Source organism: Pogoniulus pusillus, chromosome 11 (genome assembly GCF_015220805.1).
Source record: "Pogoniulus pusillus isolate bPogPus1 chromosome 11, bPogPus1.pri, whole genome shotgun sequence".
NCBI lineage: Eukaryota > Metazoa > Chordata > Aves > Piciformes > Lybiidae > Pogoniulus > Pogoniulus pusillus.
In genome coordinates, this window is record NC_087274.1 from 18,911,277 (window position 1) to 18,927,941 (window position 16,665).

A 16,665-nucleotide genomic window follows, 5' to 3' on the forward strand; every position below is an offset into this window, starting at 1 on the left:
TACAAATAAAACATAGTAACTAACTTTTGGGTTGTCGGTGTCTTACTGAGCAGTCTGATTATTGACTGCCCAGCCAGTTCTGCTGATACAACCCAACATAAATTCATCTTTGCTGCTTTTTTTTACCAATGCTAATGCCAAAGAACCAGAGGAGTTCTAGGAAAGGAGAGTTGGATTCAATTCTGGTTCATGAATCACATATTGAATTGTCAGGAAAGGAACAAATTCTGCCCCACTTGCCACTATAACTATGATAGGTTGTACTTGTGTGCCTCAGGGCAGAATATGGTCTGAAATGAAATAGATGAGGTCAAAATCTGTTTTCATTGATCACAGAGAAGGCAGTGAAGCTGTAGAGGCAAATGTGACAGCAAAATATTGTCAGCAAGGCCATTCCTCTTGCCAGTGATGCATCACGGCAAAGAGAAGGCTGTTTGATTTTCAGCCTCCATGATGTGTTGGTCAGGTTGATAAAAAAAAAAAAGTAATCTTTCTCTTAGAAGGCAAATTGGACCAAAAGTAAGGCACAGTGATTGACAATGAGTTGCAATATGCCGTTTATATGAAGTCTTTTTGCATAGGTAAACACACAAACAAAACCCTCAAAAGAGTATTTTGCTTTTGTTGGGGGAAATATTCATATTTTATTTTAAAATATTAAAAAAAAAAATTTAAAGATCTTTCAAAGAGGAAACCAGATATGTGGTTCCAGGAATAATCTTCTCTTATTCCATCGTATATTCTGCAGCCCATTCCATAAAGATGACAACAATAAAAGAGCAGGGAATGCAATATAAGAAACAACTTTTTTTCCCCCCTTCTTTTTCTGTTAGGGTAGATGGCTTTATAGAATAGATATTGAAGCAGCAAAGAACTGAAAGTGGTTTCTGAGAAGTGTTGACCTCCTTTCGTGCCACTTACTGTGAATTAAAGCTGTGAGTGAGAACTAGTTTGGGCATGTGGTACAGCACTTACAGCAACTGCTGCCAAGGAACAAGATTTGTGTTTCTAAGGAAATGCAACAAAAGAAAATGGTTTAAGAGGCTGTGGCTGTCACTGTGTAAAAGTATCTACATACAAATAGGAAAGAAAGGCCAAATTGGGTTATTCCATACACAGGTTAGTGTATGTGTGAATTCTTGTAATGTGAGACTCAAAATCAAACGACTGAGGATTGTGCAGGGTTTAGCATATCTGACACTGATGGAGTTTACAAAGTTGAGCTAGCTAAAAGCAGTTGTGACCTGCTCTTGCCTGTGATTGACTGTTGTTTGTCATTCTTACATTCATTGTTAATAACAGTGACCTGCTACAGGGAAAAGATACATTTAGAGCAAGGAAAATGGGTTTTTGTGGCTTCGTGGAAGTCCTTTCTTAGCAAACCGAAAGGCAAAAATCTTCATCACTTTTAAACCCAGGCTGCCAAACAGTATCACTTACCACTACCTTTAAGGCTATAAATATCTCAGGACGTGACATCCACTCACTGATTTGTAGCAAAGATGTTATGAGAATTGTTCATGCACTGAAGTTTCATTAAGGGGTGAAAACCATAGCAAAACACCAAGGGAAAAAAAATATTGCTATATTTATACAAGTGTCTTTTTTTTCCTTCCTTCTTGGGTTGGAAAGGGAACCACCTGTCTCCTTTGCTGATGTCAGACTGCTCCCTGGAGACACAGTGCTATTGGAAAGCACATGATACTGTACATATTTACACCAAGCTCCTATCTGATTGAGATTGGGCTACAAGACCTGTGAGTTCACAACTTTCTTCATCAGGCTCTCATGCATTAAACATGTGTTTGAACTCTGGCTTGAAAGCCGTGTGATCTTATCACAGACGTATTTATGTAACAGTTAAATGAATGATCATGTGCTCTCTGGCTCCTTTTCCATGCAAATGCAGAGGAAATTGAATATTATAATATTTCAGCGAGATGTCCTCAATAACAAATTACTGTTTAAAATAACCAATATTTGTGTGTATATCAATTGCCTAGCAGTTATTTTTGTCTTCTATTTTGCATGATATGGAGGAGAATTTTTCTAGCAAACGTTTTAAGCTACTTGGTGCTGCATTCCTTTTGGAACGATTACAAGGGTGCATATTTAGGGACGTATTTTCCATCTGTTTTTTTGAAGCTGGCAAAGCACATAATTTGGAATAGAAAAGAAGAAGTTTAGAAGTACCCACATTTGAACTGGTTTGTGTTTGAGCCATTCTAGGAATTCTTATTCTGTAGCAGTTGGTAGGAGTGAAGGACTCTACTGTGCCCTTGGATGCAATATACAGGCAGTGCTGAAGGCTAGGGCGAGCCCTGTGTGGTTGCCCAGGGGCACACTAGGGCCCCTGGGAGCTTTACTGCTCTGTTGGCAAGGCAGAATTTGAGATGTTCTGGAGGGTTCTGTGAACCTCAGCTGTTCGATGCAATTCTGCATTGTGCAGGTTTGTTTGAGATGGGCCAGGATCCTTTTGCAGAGTTCTGGGCTTGTGCATGTGCTCATATAGCCTTGAATGATGTGTCTGCTAGAGGGACCTGCTGAGTCTTCTGCGTCTTGCAGGGCTGGGCATGGGACTGCCAGTGCAAGCAGGCTGTGGACTGGCTGATACATCTCTGTGACTTTGGCCAGGACATGAGACCTTCATAAGCCAAAGCCAAGCTTTCCTACAGCTGCATGACCCATGTGCAGCTGGAGGCCTGAGGGTCCTTGCAGAGCAGCGCTGGCATAAGGGTGCTTCTTTTTGGACTGGGAATCTTCACTCAGTAAGCCAAGCTCACCCATCCTCCATGTGCTTGTCCAGAAATATCACCTTGAGCCTTCACACAAGCTCACCTATTTGATGAGCCTGCTTACTGTGCATGATGAAAAAGGATGACAGAACCTGGCCCTGTTGCTCTGGCAGTGGTTGGATCAAACTGAGCATTGTTCAGTGCAGTAAATTTTCATAGGTGGGCATTTTGAAAGCACCAAAATCCTGGGGGACACCAGTGCTTCTCAGGATCCATGGGAGAGAAGGGCTCCAAGGAGTGCGAACTGCCCCTGAACCTGGCTGCACAACCTCTCTAACTATGGGTAGCAAAGGAAATTTGGAGATTTGGGGTTTCTAGTGTGCCTGGAGTCTCAGGCTGCTCAAACTAAGCCCTGCAAAAAGAACCGTGTTTCTTTTTGCCGTGGTCTGGTGTAGGATGGTTACACCACAGCTCTTGAGTTGCTTGTGTCTCTTAAGCCATTCAAGTGCAATTCCTAGCTGTGGAGATGCATTGTCACTCACAACTGGATATTTTTTTGGCTGGAGGCAGGTAGGTGCCAGTGGAAAATCCATGCCAATGGGTGTTGCTGAAGACAGCATTGCTGGGTTGCCATCGGTTCTAGCTTTATGCCATTGTGTGCCCAACTTGCAGTGGCGCAGAGGGAGCTATTGGTATCTCATGCTCCCAAAATCTCAATCCTCTCATGTTTTTAGGATCCATGTTACATTTAGTGTAGTTATTGGGCATATGTTATGGAAGGGTATAGAAGGGTAGGGAAGAACAGACCGTACCTCTCCTAGAGATAGAGAAGTTACAGACAGGAAGGAATTCTTGGCTCATCTATTTCATCCTCATGTACTAGCACCAGTTTTTATTTTCTTTTTTTGTATACCAAACCAGAGTGTTGTAATATATGATTGATATTAATTAGGTTTCTGCAAAGTACTGCAACTTGAACTGAACCAGAAATAAATATATTGCCATATATTAACATTTTATTAGTTGAGAAGAAGAATAGGATGAAGGCACCTATGTGAAACCCAAAGTATGAGCTTCAGATTGAATTAATGCCAGCAGTGCCTTGAGATTAATTTGGTTTCTATGGGTACAGAATAAAAAACAGTATACCATAATGTAACTGTGTTTACCAACTCATTTCTGGTATTAAAAACTAAAACCACATTATATATGCAACAACAGTCTTTTCTTCCTTGGAAGGAGAAAGTGGGTACATTTTAGTAATTAAAGTGAATGGTGCCCTCTGAAAGGTGCCAATACTCTACTGGAAGAAGATCTACTATTCTTCTACAGGATCTACCCCATCACAAGCAGTAGAGCTGCAGTGTACCAACAGAGACCTAAACCCCAAAGAAAATACTACCATTCCAAGAAGCTTCCCATCTTCTACAGCTTCTGATTAAGTATCTCTTAAAACATGACAGCGTGTTCTTGCATACCATTCAAGTGTGTTGGTCAAATTTCAGCTTTCTCTCCTTGTGCCACTTTGTACCTCATCAGTTGGTGGAAGAGGGAACAAGTTTTGCATCGTAAGATGTTGAAAGCTGGGTAATAATAAAATAAAACAATGGAACTCTCATATATTCAGAAAGCAGTTATTTTAAGGAGTTTCAGCTTTGACACAGCTAGATTAAGTATGAAGCTTTTTGATTTTTTTTTTTAACTTGCTGTCAAGAATGTTGTTAAATACTGATACCACCTCCTAAGAGAACAACTTTTAAATACCAAAATGAAAAGGATAAGCATTAAATATCGTGGTAGATACATTGTGCCATAATGTCTGCTGCCTTGTTCTTAATACAAAGCACAGTAGGGCTTAATTAAAAAGTGATTGTACGATCTATCACAAACCTGCATTAGAGATATGGATGCCAAGGAAATTAAGTTGAATAGGTGGTGATAATGAAATCGATATTTTATTGAATCGTTTTTATTCCTATGCCTTTGTTTGCTATTCTTCCCTCCCTGTCAGCAGGTAAGACATTTTCCATCCAAAATTCATTGAAAGAACTCACTTAGTCTGCTGCTGCTGTTGGTTGTTTGATCAGTGGAAGTTATTGTGTTCATTTTTTGACAGACTGAAATGCCTTGATAAACTTTTGACTCTGTCGGAGCAGAGCATGACAGTAAACAAAGCAAAGCAAGTCCTTTCGAGCTTATTCCTGCTAGGAGTAGCTCACTAACAACTGGTACAAGGGTGATTTTCTGTTTTGTGTAAGCAAAAGTCAGTCACTCAAAGCCTGTAGGGCAGCCCCACAACCTCTTCCAGCTCCTAGTTTGGCTTCAGGACCTGCTAAGCAGAGTGTTTAGCAGCAGAGAACAGGAAAATCTATTCACTGAAGCATAATGCCCAGTGAAGAATACATGAAATAAAAGTAAGTATTTGTACAGTTTGGGTCAGAAGCACCCTTGTTATAACTTCATCACCTTAAACGCTATTGATTTTCCAGGTACCACTGACCTGAAGTTGCTGGGATTGTGCTTGGGATGAATTTGACCTATGCTGTTAAGGCCAAGCAGAATCACGATTTATAAAGTGCAATGCAAAGAAATAGTTACTGCGCATTCTGCTGTCTTGTAATTCTACACCAGTCACTCAGAGTTCAGTGCACTGTTGCAGAGTCTCATCTTTAAATGGGCAGAAGTGTGTCTGCGAATGCGGAGGCAAAGAACAAGACAAAAGAGCTTATTGTGCCCTTTCATATTTTTAAGAGTGGTATGCTGCAAACAGCTTAACGTTTTCTGAGTGTAGCTGCTAGGTCAGCTGGCACAGCTTCGTTTTCACGTCCCCACTTAAGTTCGAGGTTGCTGGTGCCCTTTTTGTGACAAACAACAGCCAAAAGGGAAGGCTGGGTTTGGTGATCTTGCTTCATATCCACATTGGACACATACCACAATCCTGCAGTGCATTGCACATTGCAACTTGCAGTCCGTGCCGTGCCTGGGCGCAATATGCAACATGGGATAATGTGCTAGAGGAGAAGACAGGCACAGCACAAGGCTCTGAAAGCCATGAGAGGCGCCGAAAGCTTGCGTTCCTGGTATGCAGCAGTATAGATATTTGAAAGGTTAGGTTCGGTCTATTTTTAGGTAGTCTTCATGTTGGGACTGATCTAAAAATGAAGGTGATATAAAAATTGCAAGTGTCTCACCTGATTTGTCAGAGATTTTGGACAAGATGCATTTGAAAGGCTGTTCCCTGAGTCAGAGAAGTGGTTTGTTATTTTTTCCTGAAGTGAAGCTTCAGGAGCTTTAGAAGGAGAGTCTTTATGCTCTTGATTAAAATGCCAGTGCTGTCTATTTCACTCCAAGATCAGCATTTTCAGATTTTAGCAAAGTTAAAGAAATATGACTTTCCCACTTATTGTTTGGGAAGATTTATTCACTTGTGTAAATGAATTTTAAAAAATTGGCAAGGCCTTTTATCTGGGATGAAATAAATCCGAAGATAAATGATCTTTTCCGCTAACATCACCTATCATTAAAGTGGCTAAATGAAAATCAAAATGTGTTGCTATTTAGTGCCTGCTTGGCTTTTTACGGGAGATGAAATTGAGCATGTTTACTGGGCAGGGATTGTCAGCAGCGCTTCGATTTATAGCATTGTCCAGGATATAAATTAACAGCCGCCGTGCATTTCCTCCACTCTCCCTGTAAGATGGTAGCCCTGGCTCCCAGAAGCCTGCGTCTCCAGCCTGTGTCCTACCCTACCTTAAAGGAAACCTGCAAACAGTGTAAAATTGTGTTGCATTGAACTGAAGTGCAAATATTTTGCTGTGTCTTTGTAAACAGGAGTGCATGTGAAAAGGAAACAGCTGGAGGTCTCCCTCCAGAAAACCCCTGGGGATGTGTCACACTCATTTCTCCAGTCTAGGCAATCTCGGTTTAATAAATTGGTAATAATACTATGATGAAGTGCTCTTTGGTGTTGGTTTGTGGGTTTGTTTGGTTTTTTTAGAGGCTTTTTCTGCATAGCAACTTGCAACATAAATTAAAATAACCTTCCATTCTGACAGTTTCTTATTTTTACGTGGTCCTTTGTTCCCCAGAAAGCCTGCAAAAGGGAAGGGTGCACTCTGGTAAAGTCTCTTATTGCAGCATGAATCCTACACAGTCCTTTCAGTGCTTTCGGTTAAATGCATTGCCCTGGCTTGCTGTTCTGTATGTGGAGTTTAACAGTGCAGAGACAACAAATAATGTTTAATTGTGTCAGATTGTTGTGAAATTTTATGGTGGTAGAGATCCATTAGGGACACACATGAAAGCAGCAAGCTTGTGTTGTCTAAGTTGGTTGGCATGAAGTAATGAAAATAGTTGTAGCTCTTTTTGGGTGAAGGTATGAATCCTCTTCTGTTCAATATCTTTATTGATGATCTGGATGAGGGGATTGAGTCCAGCATCAGTGAGTTTGCAGATGACACCAAGCTAGGTGCAGGTGGTGATCTGTTGGAAGGTAGGAGAGCCCTGCAGAGGGACCTGGACAGGCTGGATGGGTGGGTAGAGGCCAACGGGATGACATTTAACAAGGCCAAGTGCAGGGTTCTGCACTTTGGCCACAGCAACCCCAAGCAGCATTACAGGCTGGGGACGGAGTGGCTGGAGAGCAGCCAGGAAGAAAGGCACCTGGGGGTACTGATAGATAGTAGGCTGAAGATGAGCCAGCAGTGTGCCCAGGTGGCCAAGAGACCCAGTGGCATCCTGGCCTGGATCAGGAGCAGTGTGGCCAGTAGGATAACGGAGGTTATTCTTCCCCTGTACTCAGCACTGGTCAGGCCACACCTTGAGTCCTGTGTCCAGTTCTGGGCTCCTCAATTCAAGAGGGAGGTTGAGGTGCTGGAATGTGTCCAGAGAAGGGCAATGAAGCTGGTGAGAGGCCTGGAGCACAAACCCTATGAGGAGAGGCTGAGGGAGCTGGGGTTGTTTAACCTGGAGAAGAGGAGGCTCAGGGCAGACCTCATTGCTGTCTACAACTACCTGAAGGGAGGCTGTAGCCAGGTGGGGGTTGGTCTCTTCTGCCAGGCAACCAGCAACAGAACAAGGGGACACAGTCTCAAGTTGTGCTGGGGGAGGTCTAGGCTGGATGTTAGGAGGAAGTTGTTGTCAGAGAGAGTGATTGGCATTGGAATGGGCTGCCCAGATTGGTGGTGGAGTCACCATCCCTGGAGGTGCTGAAGCAAAGCCTGGCTGGGGCACTTAGTGCCATGGTCTAGTTGATTGGCTAGGACTGAGTGCTAGGTTGGACTGGATGATGTTGGAGGTCTCTTCCAACCTGGTTGATTCTATGATTCTATGATTCACTGGTACCCACTCACAAAATAATTATGAGACTAACCAGTGCCCCAGGGCAAAGAGTGCTAGGCAAATACTACATTTTTCAGGAACCAAGATACCCAAAATGGTGGTAGCTGATGCTGTCTCAGCACTTTATCCCTGTTCCATTCATAGGGGAAAGCTGGGGAAGTCTGAGTAGTAAGAAAATAAAACACAGGTGGAAATGTGTGAAGGGGTTTCTCCTTTGAGCTGTCTTGGTCCAGTTTTCTGTGATAAGGTTGGATTCAAAGCCTGCCTAAATGCATTTTTAAATTCCCTTTCTCTTCCAAAGGATTTAGATCAGTCACCCCTTCCAGTCACTTTAACCTCCCTTTTGCTTTTCTGCATTTCTTCTACAGGTATGAAGGCAAGTAATTTGGATAGAATAAAATAAAATTAAAATAAGGCAGTAACTCAGCCCAAACCTTTCCATAGGTAGGAGCTCTCCTATTCCATCCCTGTACTAGTTTGTTTGGCCCTGAGTCAAAGGTGGAAGTACTGACAAATTTCTTGTCAAAAGCATCGCTGGAGGAGGGTCAGCCTCCAAAGGTTTACAGCTGCACTTTGTACAGCTAATAACCCCTGGGCTAAATGCTTATCTTCCTTTATTTCAGTTATCTGAGTTGGGGATGGAGGGAGGATGACATCTCTTGCCATTTGTGCAACTTTTTTAGATTAATATTGCAGCTCCAAGAAAAATGAGTAATTGGACTTTTGAGCAGAGAGTGGAACCACGAAACCCATAGGGATTCCTCTAGCACTAGTCACTAGTTTGCATATTGCAAGTTAACTGCAATTCATGAAGGGTTCTGCTAAAAATAACTTCAGGGCTCAATTTTGGCTGGCAGGAGCTACTGGTTAAGAGGTCAGGGGAAGCTGATCCTTCAGGAGCTTTGTCTGTGTGAGACTAGGTTGGCCGTTGTGGGGAAGTGACCCCATTTCCTCGTGGCCTGTCCCTTGGCTCACTGGGGTACATGGGGTGTAGGGGCTGTGGTCAGCTGGCGATGGGGACATCTGCTGTGTTTTGTGACTGTCAGAGGCCAAGCAGTCAGTGCTGGCTGCTGCACATGTGAAGCTCTGCTGCCCACTGACAGCAGGCTCTGCAGCAGCTCGCCCTCCTTGGCAGCCAGGCATAACCCTACAGAGGGTGAACTGGTTCGTAAGCAGGGTTCTTATTTAAAAACACACAGCAACTCCAGTTCTTTTGTGTGATATCTTCATTACATTTGCCTAAAATTGCAGCTGAGCAAATCTGTAGCCCCTCTTGCTAAAATCCCATCAGATGACTGGAATTACTTCCACATTATACTTTGTTTTAATATGAAAAATGCCAAGAGCTAGGCCCAAGAAAAAAAAGGCTGATTCAGTTCCACTGAGCTCTGTCTGAAGAAAGTCTTATTTGAAGATGAGAGATGTGTTGGTAAGGCTGTCTGTCATCTCTAGTTTATTAAAAAAAATTGCTAGGAGGCACTAAAGCTGTCCACTGCCTTTCCCTCTGTTCCTTCACTCAAAGGTGCTTCATTCACATCGACTTTACCATAGCAGTTTTGTGTAAAACAAGATTTGATTTTAGAGTATTCAGAGGTTACTGTTCTCCCCAGTGCTGCACTGCAGACCTGCCTGTGCTCCACTGCCACTGCCTTCCCAGCCATTTTAGGGAGCAGAGAGGTTATGGAAATATTGCTCTGGAAATAGTGGTATGGAAATATGGGCTTTTCTTCCCTGCCACCAGCTGCCACAAGCCTTGGCACGGATCTGGCACAGGATGTGCTCTCCTGTGCTGCTGTGGCAGTCTGGACACCACAGCTTCCCTCTGATCTGGGAGGTCCTGGTTCTGTGACTAAATGGCCAGCTGGCAAAGCAAGCTCCCAGTGCAGTGTGACAGCAGGGTGTCAGCCTTAGTGAATGAGGTGGCTTTGGAACGGCCTTAGCTCCCACCAAATTGGTACAGTTGCATCAGGGAATCTTTCCCATACCCTAAGATTTGAATCCATGGTAGTTGTTCCTAGGGTCATCCTCTTCAGATCCATCTCAGAAAAAGTCAATAAAACCTAGACTGGTATTGATGATGAATGGGGCTCCATAGTAATACTGCAGGTGCTCGAGAGGGTGGTGCAAGGTGGATGACAATAGAGGCAAAGAGAAGGATCTGGGTGGGGTTTTGAGGGCCTTGCAGAGATTGTAGGCAGACCCAGGTTCTGCCTTTTGTGGCCGAAGATGAAGGTGGCAATTGCCTGTCTCCAGGAGCATGAGCATTCCAGCCAGACTGGGAGGGGGAGAAGAGGGGCACAGCCTCCAAGTGTGGGGGTGATGCACTCAGCCACTGAACAGCAGTGCCAGGAGCCTCTTCCCGGAGTCTGACATGAGCAGCTTGCAGGCCTTGGTCTCCTCCCAGAGACTTGAATGCATGGAAGGATAACGGGGGGAAAGATCACTTTATGATTTCTTCTGTTTCAAGGAAGTATCAGCAGTGGGGTGAGTAAAGGAGAGATGGCAAAGATCTGTAAGAGTTTGTGATCTTGACGTGGTCCTGCTGCTCTGCCCATGTGCAAGCCGCAAAACACTAATGTGTCTCCTTGGCTTGTCTGGGCTTCCATGCTCAAACAGCCCAGAGCCTCTCCAGGAAACTGATGTGTTTACATGGCTCCATTCCTCAAACATGTAGGGGCAATAAATTTAAACGTAGATACTCTTTTACAGATTAGTCTCTCTACAAAACAGTAACATCCAAGTGAAAGACATTGTTTATGCTGCTTTTAACAGGCCTGACAAGTTGGATTTTCCTGCAAATCATCACAGATGTGGGGCCTGGAGAACATATGCTCCAAATGTTGGGGAGAAGAGAGTGACAGTGTGGTTTTTATGTCATCAGTTAGCGAGGCTTTGCTTTACTTGTTTTAAGAGTTAGTGAAATAAGAGGGAGATGTTCAGGGAGATATGAGGAAAGTTAGAAAGATTTCTTGTAATAGGTACCTGTGCTCTTGCCTCATTTAGGCACTCCTGGAAGGCTTTATTAGGAGGAGTTACAAAGAGATGTGTGTCTGCAAGCCCTGTTAACAGGGCTGACAATCAGCTAATCTGCACTCATAGTGAATATTCACCGTCGGGTCCATTTGCATGTGAACAAGCAAGTGACTTCCCCTGGCATTCAGTGCTGTTTGTTCGAGGCCTCGGTCTGTGGAGGCAGATGTGGCAAAATTCAGCCTGGTGTCAGTAATGTCAGCTCCTCAGACAGCAGCCTCTAGCCCACAGCTGGGCCAGGAGTTAGCTTGGCCCAGATCTGTTCAGCTTTTCAGAGAGCTGCTGCAGAGAACCATCCTGGTTTTCATGTGTTTAAAAAAAACAAACACCCACAAGAATTTCAGCTCCTAACTGCCCCAGTAAAATGGCAGAGGACACACTGTTTTATTGCTTTGTTGAATTGCTGCACCAATGAACCCAGAAGTTTGAGCAGTTTGACTCACTGGCTTATGCTATTGAGACTGTATTCTGGGTAGGATGAACTGGATAAATAATGAAAAGAAATCGACAAGAGAGGGGGAAAAAAAAGATCATCAAACAAATAAGATAGAAATGGAACAAAGAGAACAGATTGGAAAACAAATACAACAAATACAGGACTGTGCAAAAAAATGAGAGTAAAGATGCACAGAAGGAAGATTTCTAATAAAAAATTAATAGGGTACATATACTTTATATAGAACTCCATCCAGACTAACGCACCTTTGAGTGCAGTTTGCTCTTTTATATACAGCATTGGCTGATTTTCTGCTGTAAGACCATTCATTCTTAGAGGGTCGAGCAAAAGGGGGCGTTGAACTGGTGTGAGAACCTTGGTGAACTGGTTTGCAAACCTCAGCTTGCTGAAACTCCAGCACTAGTTTTATATACAAGTTTGGTTGTCCTTGCTCCATTGGAAAAACAGCAAAGTGCTGAAAATAAGCAAGTAGCATAGTCTTACTTAAGGGCCAGGAAATAAATTCTTTGTTCCTCAGTGCCACGATGAAGTGACTAAGTTTTGGATTTCAAAATCGTGAGGGCTCCAAAATGAGTAGCTGCTTTGACAAATCTAAATTACAGGGAATAAAAGCATAACCATAGTTAGAAAACATGACTGGGAGAAAAGGAGGAATGAAGAAAATGAATGCATAATTTAAAAAAAAAAAAAAAAAAAGGTTTGAGGGCTTGAAGACTTTCCTCTTTGAATTCTCTTCCCTGTTATTGCAGGCAGCCATACCTTCCAGTTCTGTTAAAAAAAATATATATATCAGGATTTGGGAATTCGTGCCCAAATGCTGTTGGAAGCCTTGCCAGAACTTTCTTGAATTACAGCCCCTGAAGTCGAACAGACGAAGTCTGGGAATTGCTGAGACTAGATACAGAGTAACCTGGAAACAGGGCAAACGCAGTGACTGAGGAGGTGGTCTGATGCTGGGTATTTCAGCAGGGCAGACCGGGTCAAGCAGACCCACAGACTTTTACCAGCTGAAAGAGGGTTCTCTTTGTATGAGTTTGTTAGGGAACCAAATAACATGTATGCGTTCAGGTATTGCTCCAGGAAAGATGTTTGTGCAATTCTTCCATGTTGTCAAAACACAAGGGGAGAGCATTGCTAAAGCTTCCAGGGAACGTTCAGAAGACAAGGTTTCCTTTGAGGAGAGCAGCTTAGGTGCTGGCTGGGTTTCACAGGCTTCATTTACATGTGCCGAGCCTGCGCCATTTCCAAACTACGCCGCCACTGCAACAACCGCCTGCCTTGCTTTTCTCTTCTTTTGGGCAGTACACTCAGAAAATCACATTGCAATGTTTAAAAAAAAATCCTAGTGAGTAAATGTTTACTATGGCTTGGGCTAGACACTTGGATTTAAGAGTAAAATAAAAGAAAACCTTCCCAAGCAATGGGGAACCCTTGTTGAAACCTCGCAGTCTTTTGTGGTTGGAATTGTGCTTGGCATCCCTTCCAGGTAATGCTAGAGCTGGCAGCAAAGTTCAAGTTGCAACGTGGACAGGGACATAGAAAAGCTCTGGAGGACTCTGTTAGTATTACCTAGTGCTTACACTGTCTACAGTGCACTCAGAAAGTTCTCCAATCCCTAAAGCTTGTGTGGTGAGAGCACCACTAAGGCCACAGTTTATATTTATCAGTTAACTTGCTAATTTGAAGAGAAAGCAGTGAAGTGGAAATGTAGAAAATAGAAACAACACGAGCGGGTCAAAATATCCAAAACAGCAATATGAAATGTTCCAGTGTAAATACATTTCTATAAAAGGTGTGAATGAAACTTCAAAAAAACCAGATGATGGATTCGGCACAGTCAATGAACACAATTACAAGTAGGTATTGAAGGAGAATATTCCACCAGCCATGGATCCACAGATAATAATTAGTAAGAACCAACTCTACTCCAGGCAGGCAGATGCCCAGCATTACTTCACAGTTGACTGTTCACGGGGTAGAGGTACTCACCTTTGCCCCAGATCTCAATAATTTACTGCAGTTTTATCATTAAATCAGCATATAATTGGGAAGGAAATTAGGGGTTTTTTTTAGTTGTGAGAGTGAAGCAATAACAGTTAATTTAATCATTTCTAGGAAAGGCTTTCTGTAGCCATTCAGTATTTTGCTGTTGTTTGGTTGGTTTTTGTGGGGGGTTTTTTGGTTGGTTGGTTGTTGTTGTTTTTTTAAGTAAAAACAATGCTATTTTTGTCATCTGTGCGTGGTGAAAGTATGACAGTGTGATGTGATTCGCAACTTAAGCACAAGCCGGGAAAACCGTACATTTTATCAGGACTGGCAATAATGAATTACAAGGGAACACAAACAAGCTAAGAGTGTATCTGAGACCTCCTGCCATTTCTGAAGTCTCCACTGTTGTGTGGGAAAAAGGCTGTTTCAAGAATTCTGCTTCTTTTTATTTATTTTTTTCTCTCAACAAAATCACTATAGTCTTGTATAATAATTGAATTCATTTAGCCTTTAGAATACTCAAGTTTGCAAATAACAATGAAAATGAATATTTCATGACAAGTAGGATGATCAATTATGGTTTTGTGACTTTGACTGGTAGCCCAGCACGACAGAGCCAGCGCTTCATTTCAGGAGACTTTTTGCACCCAGCTAATTAAAACCCCTGCAACTTAAGGCAATAAGCAGCCAGGTGGGGATAGTTAAACGAGACCTGTATTGGTGGGTTTCTTCCCTGTTGTGAGCAGTGTTTTGCAGTTCAGTTGGGTACCTGGAGTTTGTTGTGTATACATGCAAAGGGGCATCATAAACTGATTGCACCTGCAGCAGCCCCTGTTGTCTGGGAACGGTTTTGAAGGTGTGTCCAGGTTTTTGCACAAGAGCTTGTGTTTTTTTTTTTCAATGAGAAAATGCTGAGTCCAGGTCAGAGAGGTTGGTGCATGGTGTTTATACAGAAATGCAGCCTGAGGCAGCGGTGCTTGTAGGACAAAAAAGCAGGCGGGGGTCTGAATAGTTATGGGCCGGACTTGTGGCACTTGCTTGTAAGAGCCCTGGCTTCTAGAGGGAATAGCTGGGGAGACAGAGAAGTGATTGAAGAGCGACCGAGAAATACTGTTAGGTAGCTGGGAACAGGATCAGGCTCCCTCGTTGTAGCAGGTGAGATAACTGTATGAATGTTTGTGGGTTTTTTATAGCTGCTTGCCCCATTCCAGAGAAATGCTGGTGGTGGGGAGGCGGGGGGGGGTGGGTAAGTGTTGTTTGCTAATGCGTTTGGTGTGGAAAAACTAACCTGAGTTGCATTTACCGACGAGAAACCATTAACCTATCTAAAAGCCCTGACTGGGGAGGGGGGGGGGGGGGGGAAAAGTTGGAGGGTGGTGTAACTTTTGCCGAGCTCTGGGACAGCCCCTCCAGAGGAATCAGCGCCGGGGAGCCGGTGCGGGTGCTGCAAAGGGTGGGCTCGGGCTCCTGGGAGCCTGGAGCTCGCCTTGGAGTTACTTCACTTTTTCTTTCTAATAAGCACAGCTCTGCCTGTTGTTTTCGGCGCGGGGGTGGGGGGCGGTAGGGATTAGGTGGGGTAAGCAAGCCAAGAAATTAAAAAAAGATGGGGAGGGATGGGAGCTGTTGTACGGCAGGAGCGGAGTTTCGGGGGTGTGGCGTGGAAATGTGCTTTGAATGGCAGCGTGGAGCCGCGGGCGCCGAGCCGTGAGCGGGTTTTGCTAAGATTTACTTCACTTCAGGCGGGTCTGCCCCTGGTGACGTCACGGGCTGGAGCAGCGGCACCAGAAGGCTGGGTGAGTGACAGCCCAGCCTACTTTTTAATAGCTTTGTCATGTGACGGGGAACAGTAGTAAGACAGGTGCCTTCGGTTCACTCTCAGAGAGGGTCTCGTTGCCTGCATGAGTGTCTGCTGCCTGCCTGCTTGCCTCTGGACTGTAGTTTGCCAGCTTTCCTGCCGTCGCTCGCAGCTGGATGGCGTGGGACATGTGCAACCAGGACTCTCTATGGAGTGATCTCGAGGTGAGGGGCGCACGGCGTGGGTGACGCGCGGGGCACGGGCGCTCGGCGGGCCCGGGGGGCTCGGCGGGGGGCCGGCAGGGCGGCCGAGGCAGCCTACTTTGCGAACAAGTCCGAATCTTATCTTAACTCCACTAAGTTTGCTATTTTAAGGTTACTCTGCGATGCCTTGAGCAAATCAAAGCTGAGCTCCCTGTCATCAGTATCTCCTGCAGTTGGAAACTATTTTCATGTGCCTCTGGCTCGCTTTCCTGTCATATGCAATATTTATGCTCTAAGATATTGATATGAATCGGTGTCTGAAGTCTTTCCAGTGGCGTTTAGTGGCCTGGTTGGAAAAATGCCATGTTTATTTAGAACAAGATAAACATTATTTTACACCCCTCCTTAAAAAAAAAAAAAAGTTGAAATTAACCAAGGGCTTCATATTTTAATTGCTTCTTTCACTGTCATCTGTGCAAGGCTTTTTCCTTTTTTTTTTTTTTTGGTCAGCTGCAGAATTCAAACACACACACAAGAATGAATACCCTGTTGTTTGGCTTTAGATGCCTTTTAAAAGAGATTTCTGGAAGGAGACGTTCCCCTGCTTCTTGTGGTGTTGGAATAATGACGCTATAGCTAATGTCCCGTAGAGCAGGGCTCGCAGTCAGGCCAGCTAATGGTTAAATCCCACTGTACAGCAGAGACAACAGGATGAACCAGGAGAATAGAGTTTATGCAGGACTGTGTGAACTGCTGCTGCTGCCGCTGCCGCCGCCACTGCCGCCGCTGCTGCTTGTGTAAAAATAGACGGCAATACATCAAATCCACAGCTTCTGCTGGCTACAATTCATAAAGGAAAAAAAAAAAGGCAAGCAGCTCCCTGGTAATCTCTGGAGTATAAAGTGAGGTTTGAGGATTTCTGCATGTTTACGTTCAGCAAAATGGAGCATTACCTGAAAGTTCGGGCAACTTACGAAGCGAGGCAAACTTTCTTTGGACCCCATTGAGAGGAATCCCAAATACAGACCGCCTCAAAGGAACTAACCTTCTGGCTGCAAGCTTGGAAAAAGTGCTTAAAATGCTCCCCTCGGGCAACGGGGGAAGGAAAAACAGGTT

The 16,665-nt window shown here is 44.0% G+C and overlaps 1 protein-coding gene across 4 annotated transcripts in view; it reads left to right on the forward strand.

Annotated features, from left to right (window-relative positions):
- The window catches only part of PPARGC1A (PPARG coactivator 1 alpha), a 381,122-nt gene that overhangs the window by 299,785 nt on the left and 64,672 nt on the right, over positions 1 to 16,665 (forward strand). Inside the window, exons 1-3 of one of the 4 annotated variants that reach the window (XM_064151331.1) lie at positions 14,276 to 14,407; positions 15,291 to 15,344; positions 15,431 to 15,570. The exons of 2 other annotated variants lie outside the window; for them this stretch is intronic. In XM_064151331.1, the coding sequence (XP_064007401.1) occupies positions 15,523 to 15,570 (48 nt within the window). In that variant the 5' untranslated portion in view covers positions 14,276 to 14,407; positions 15,291 to 15,344; positions 15,431 to 15,522. Of the gene's footprint in view, positions 1 to 14,275; positions 14,408 to 15,290; positions 15,345 to 15,430; positions 15,571 to 16,665 lie in introns of those variants that run through there. One more of the 4 variants, XM_064151334.1, reaches the window with a different exon arrangement.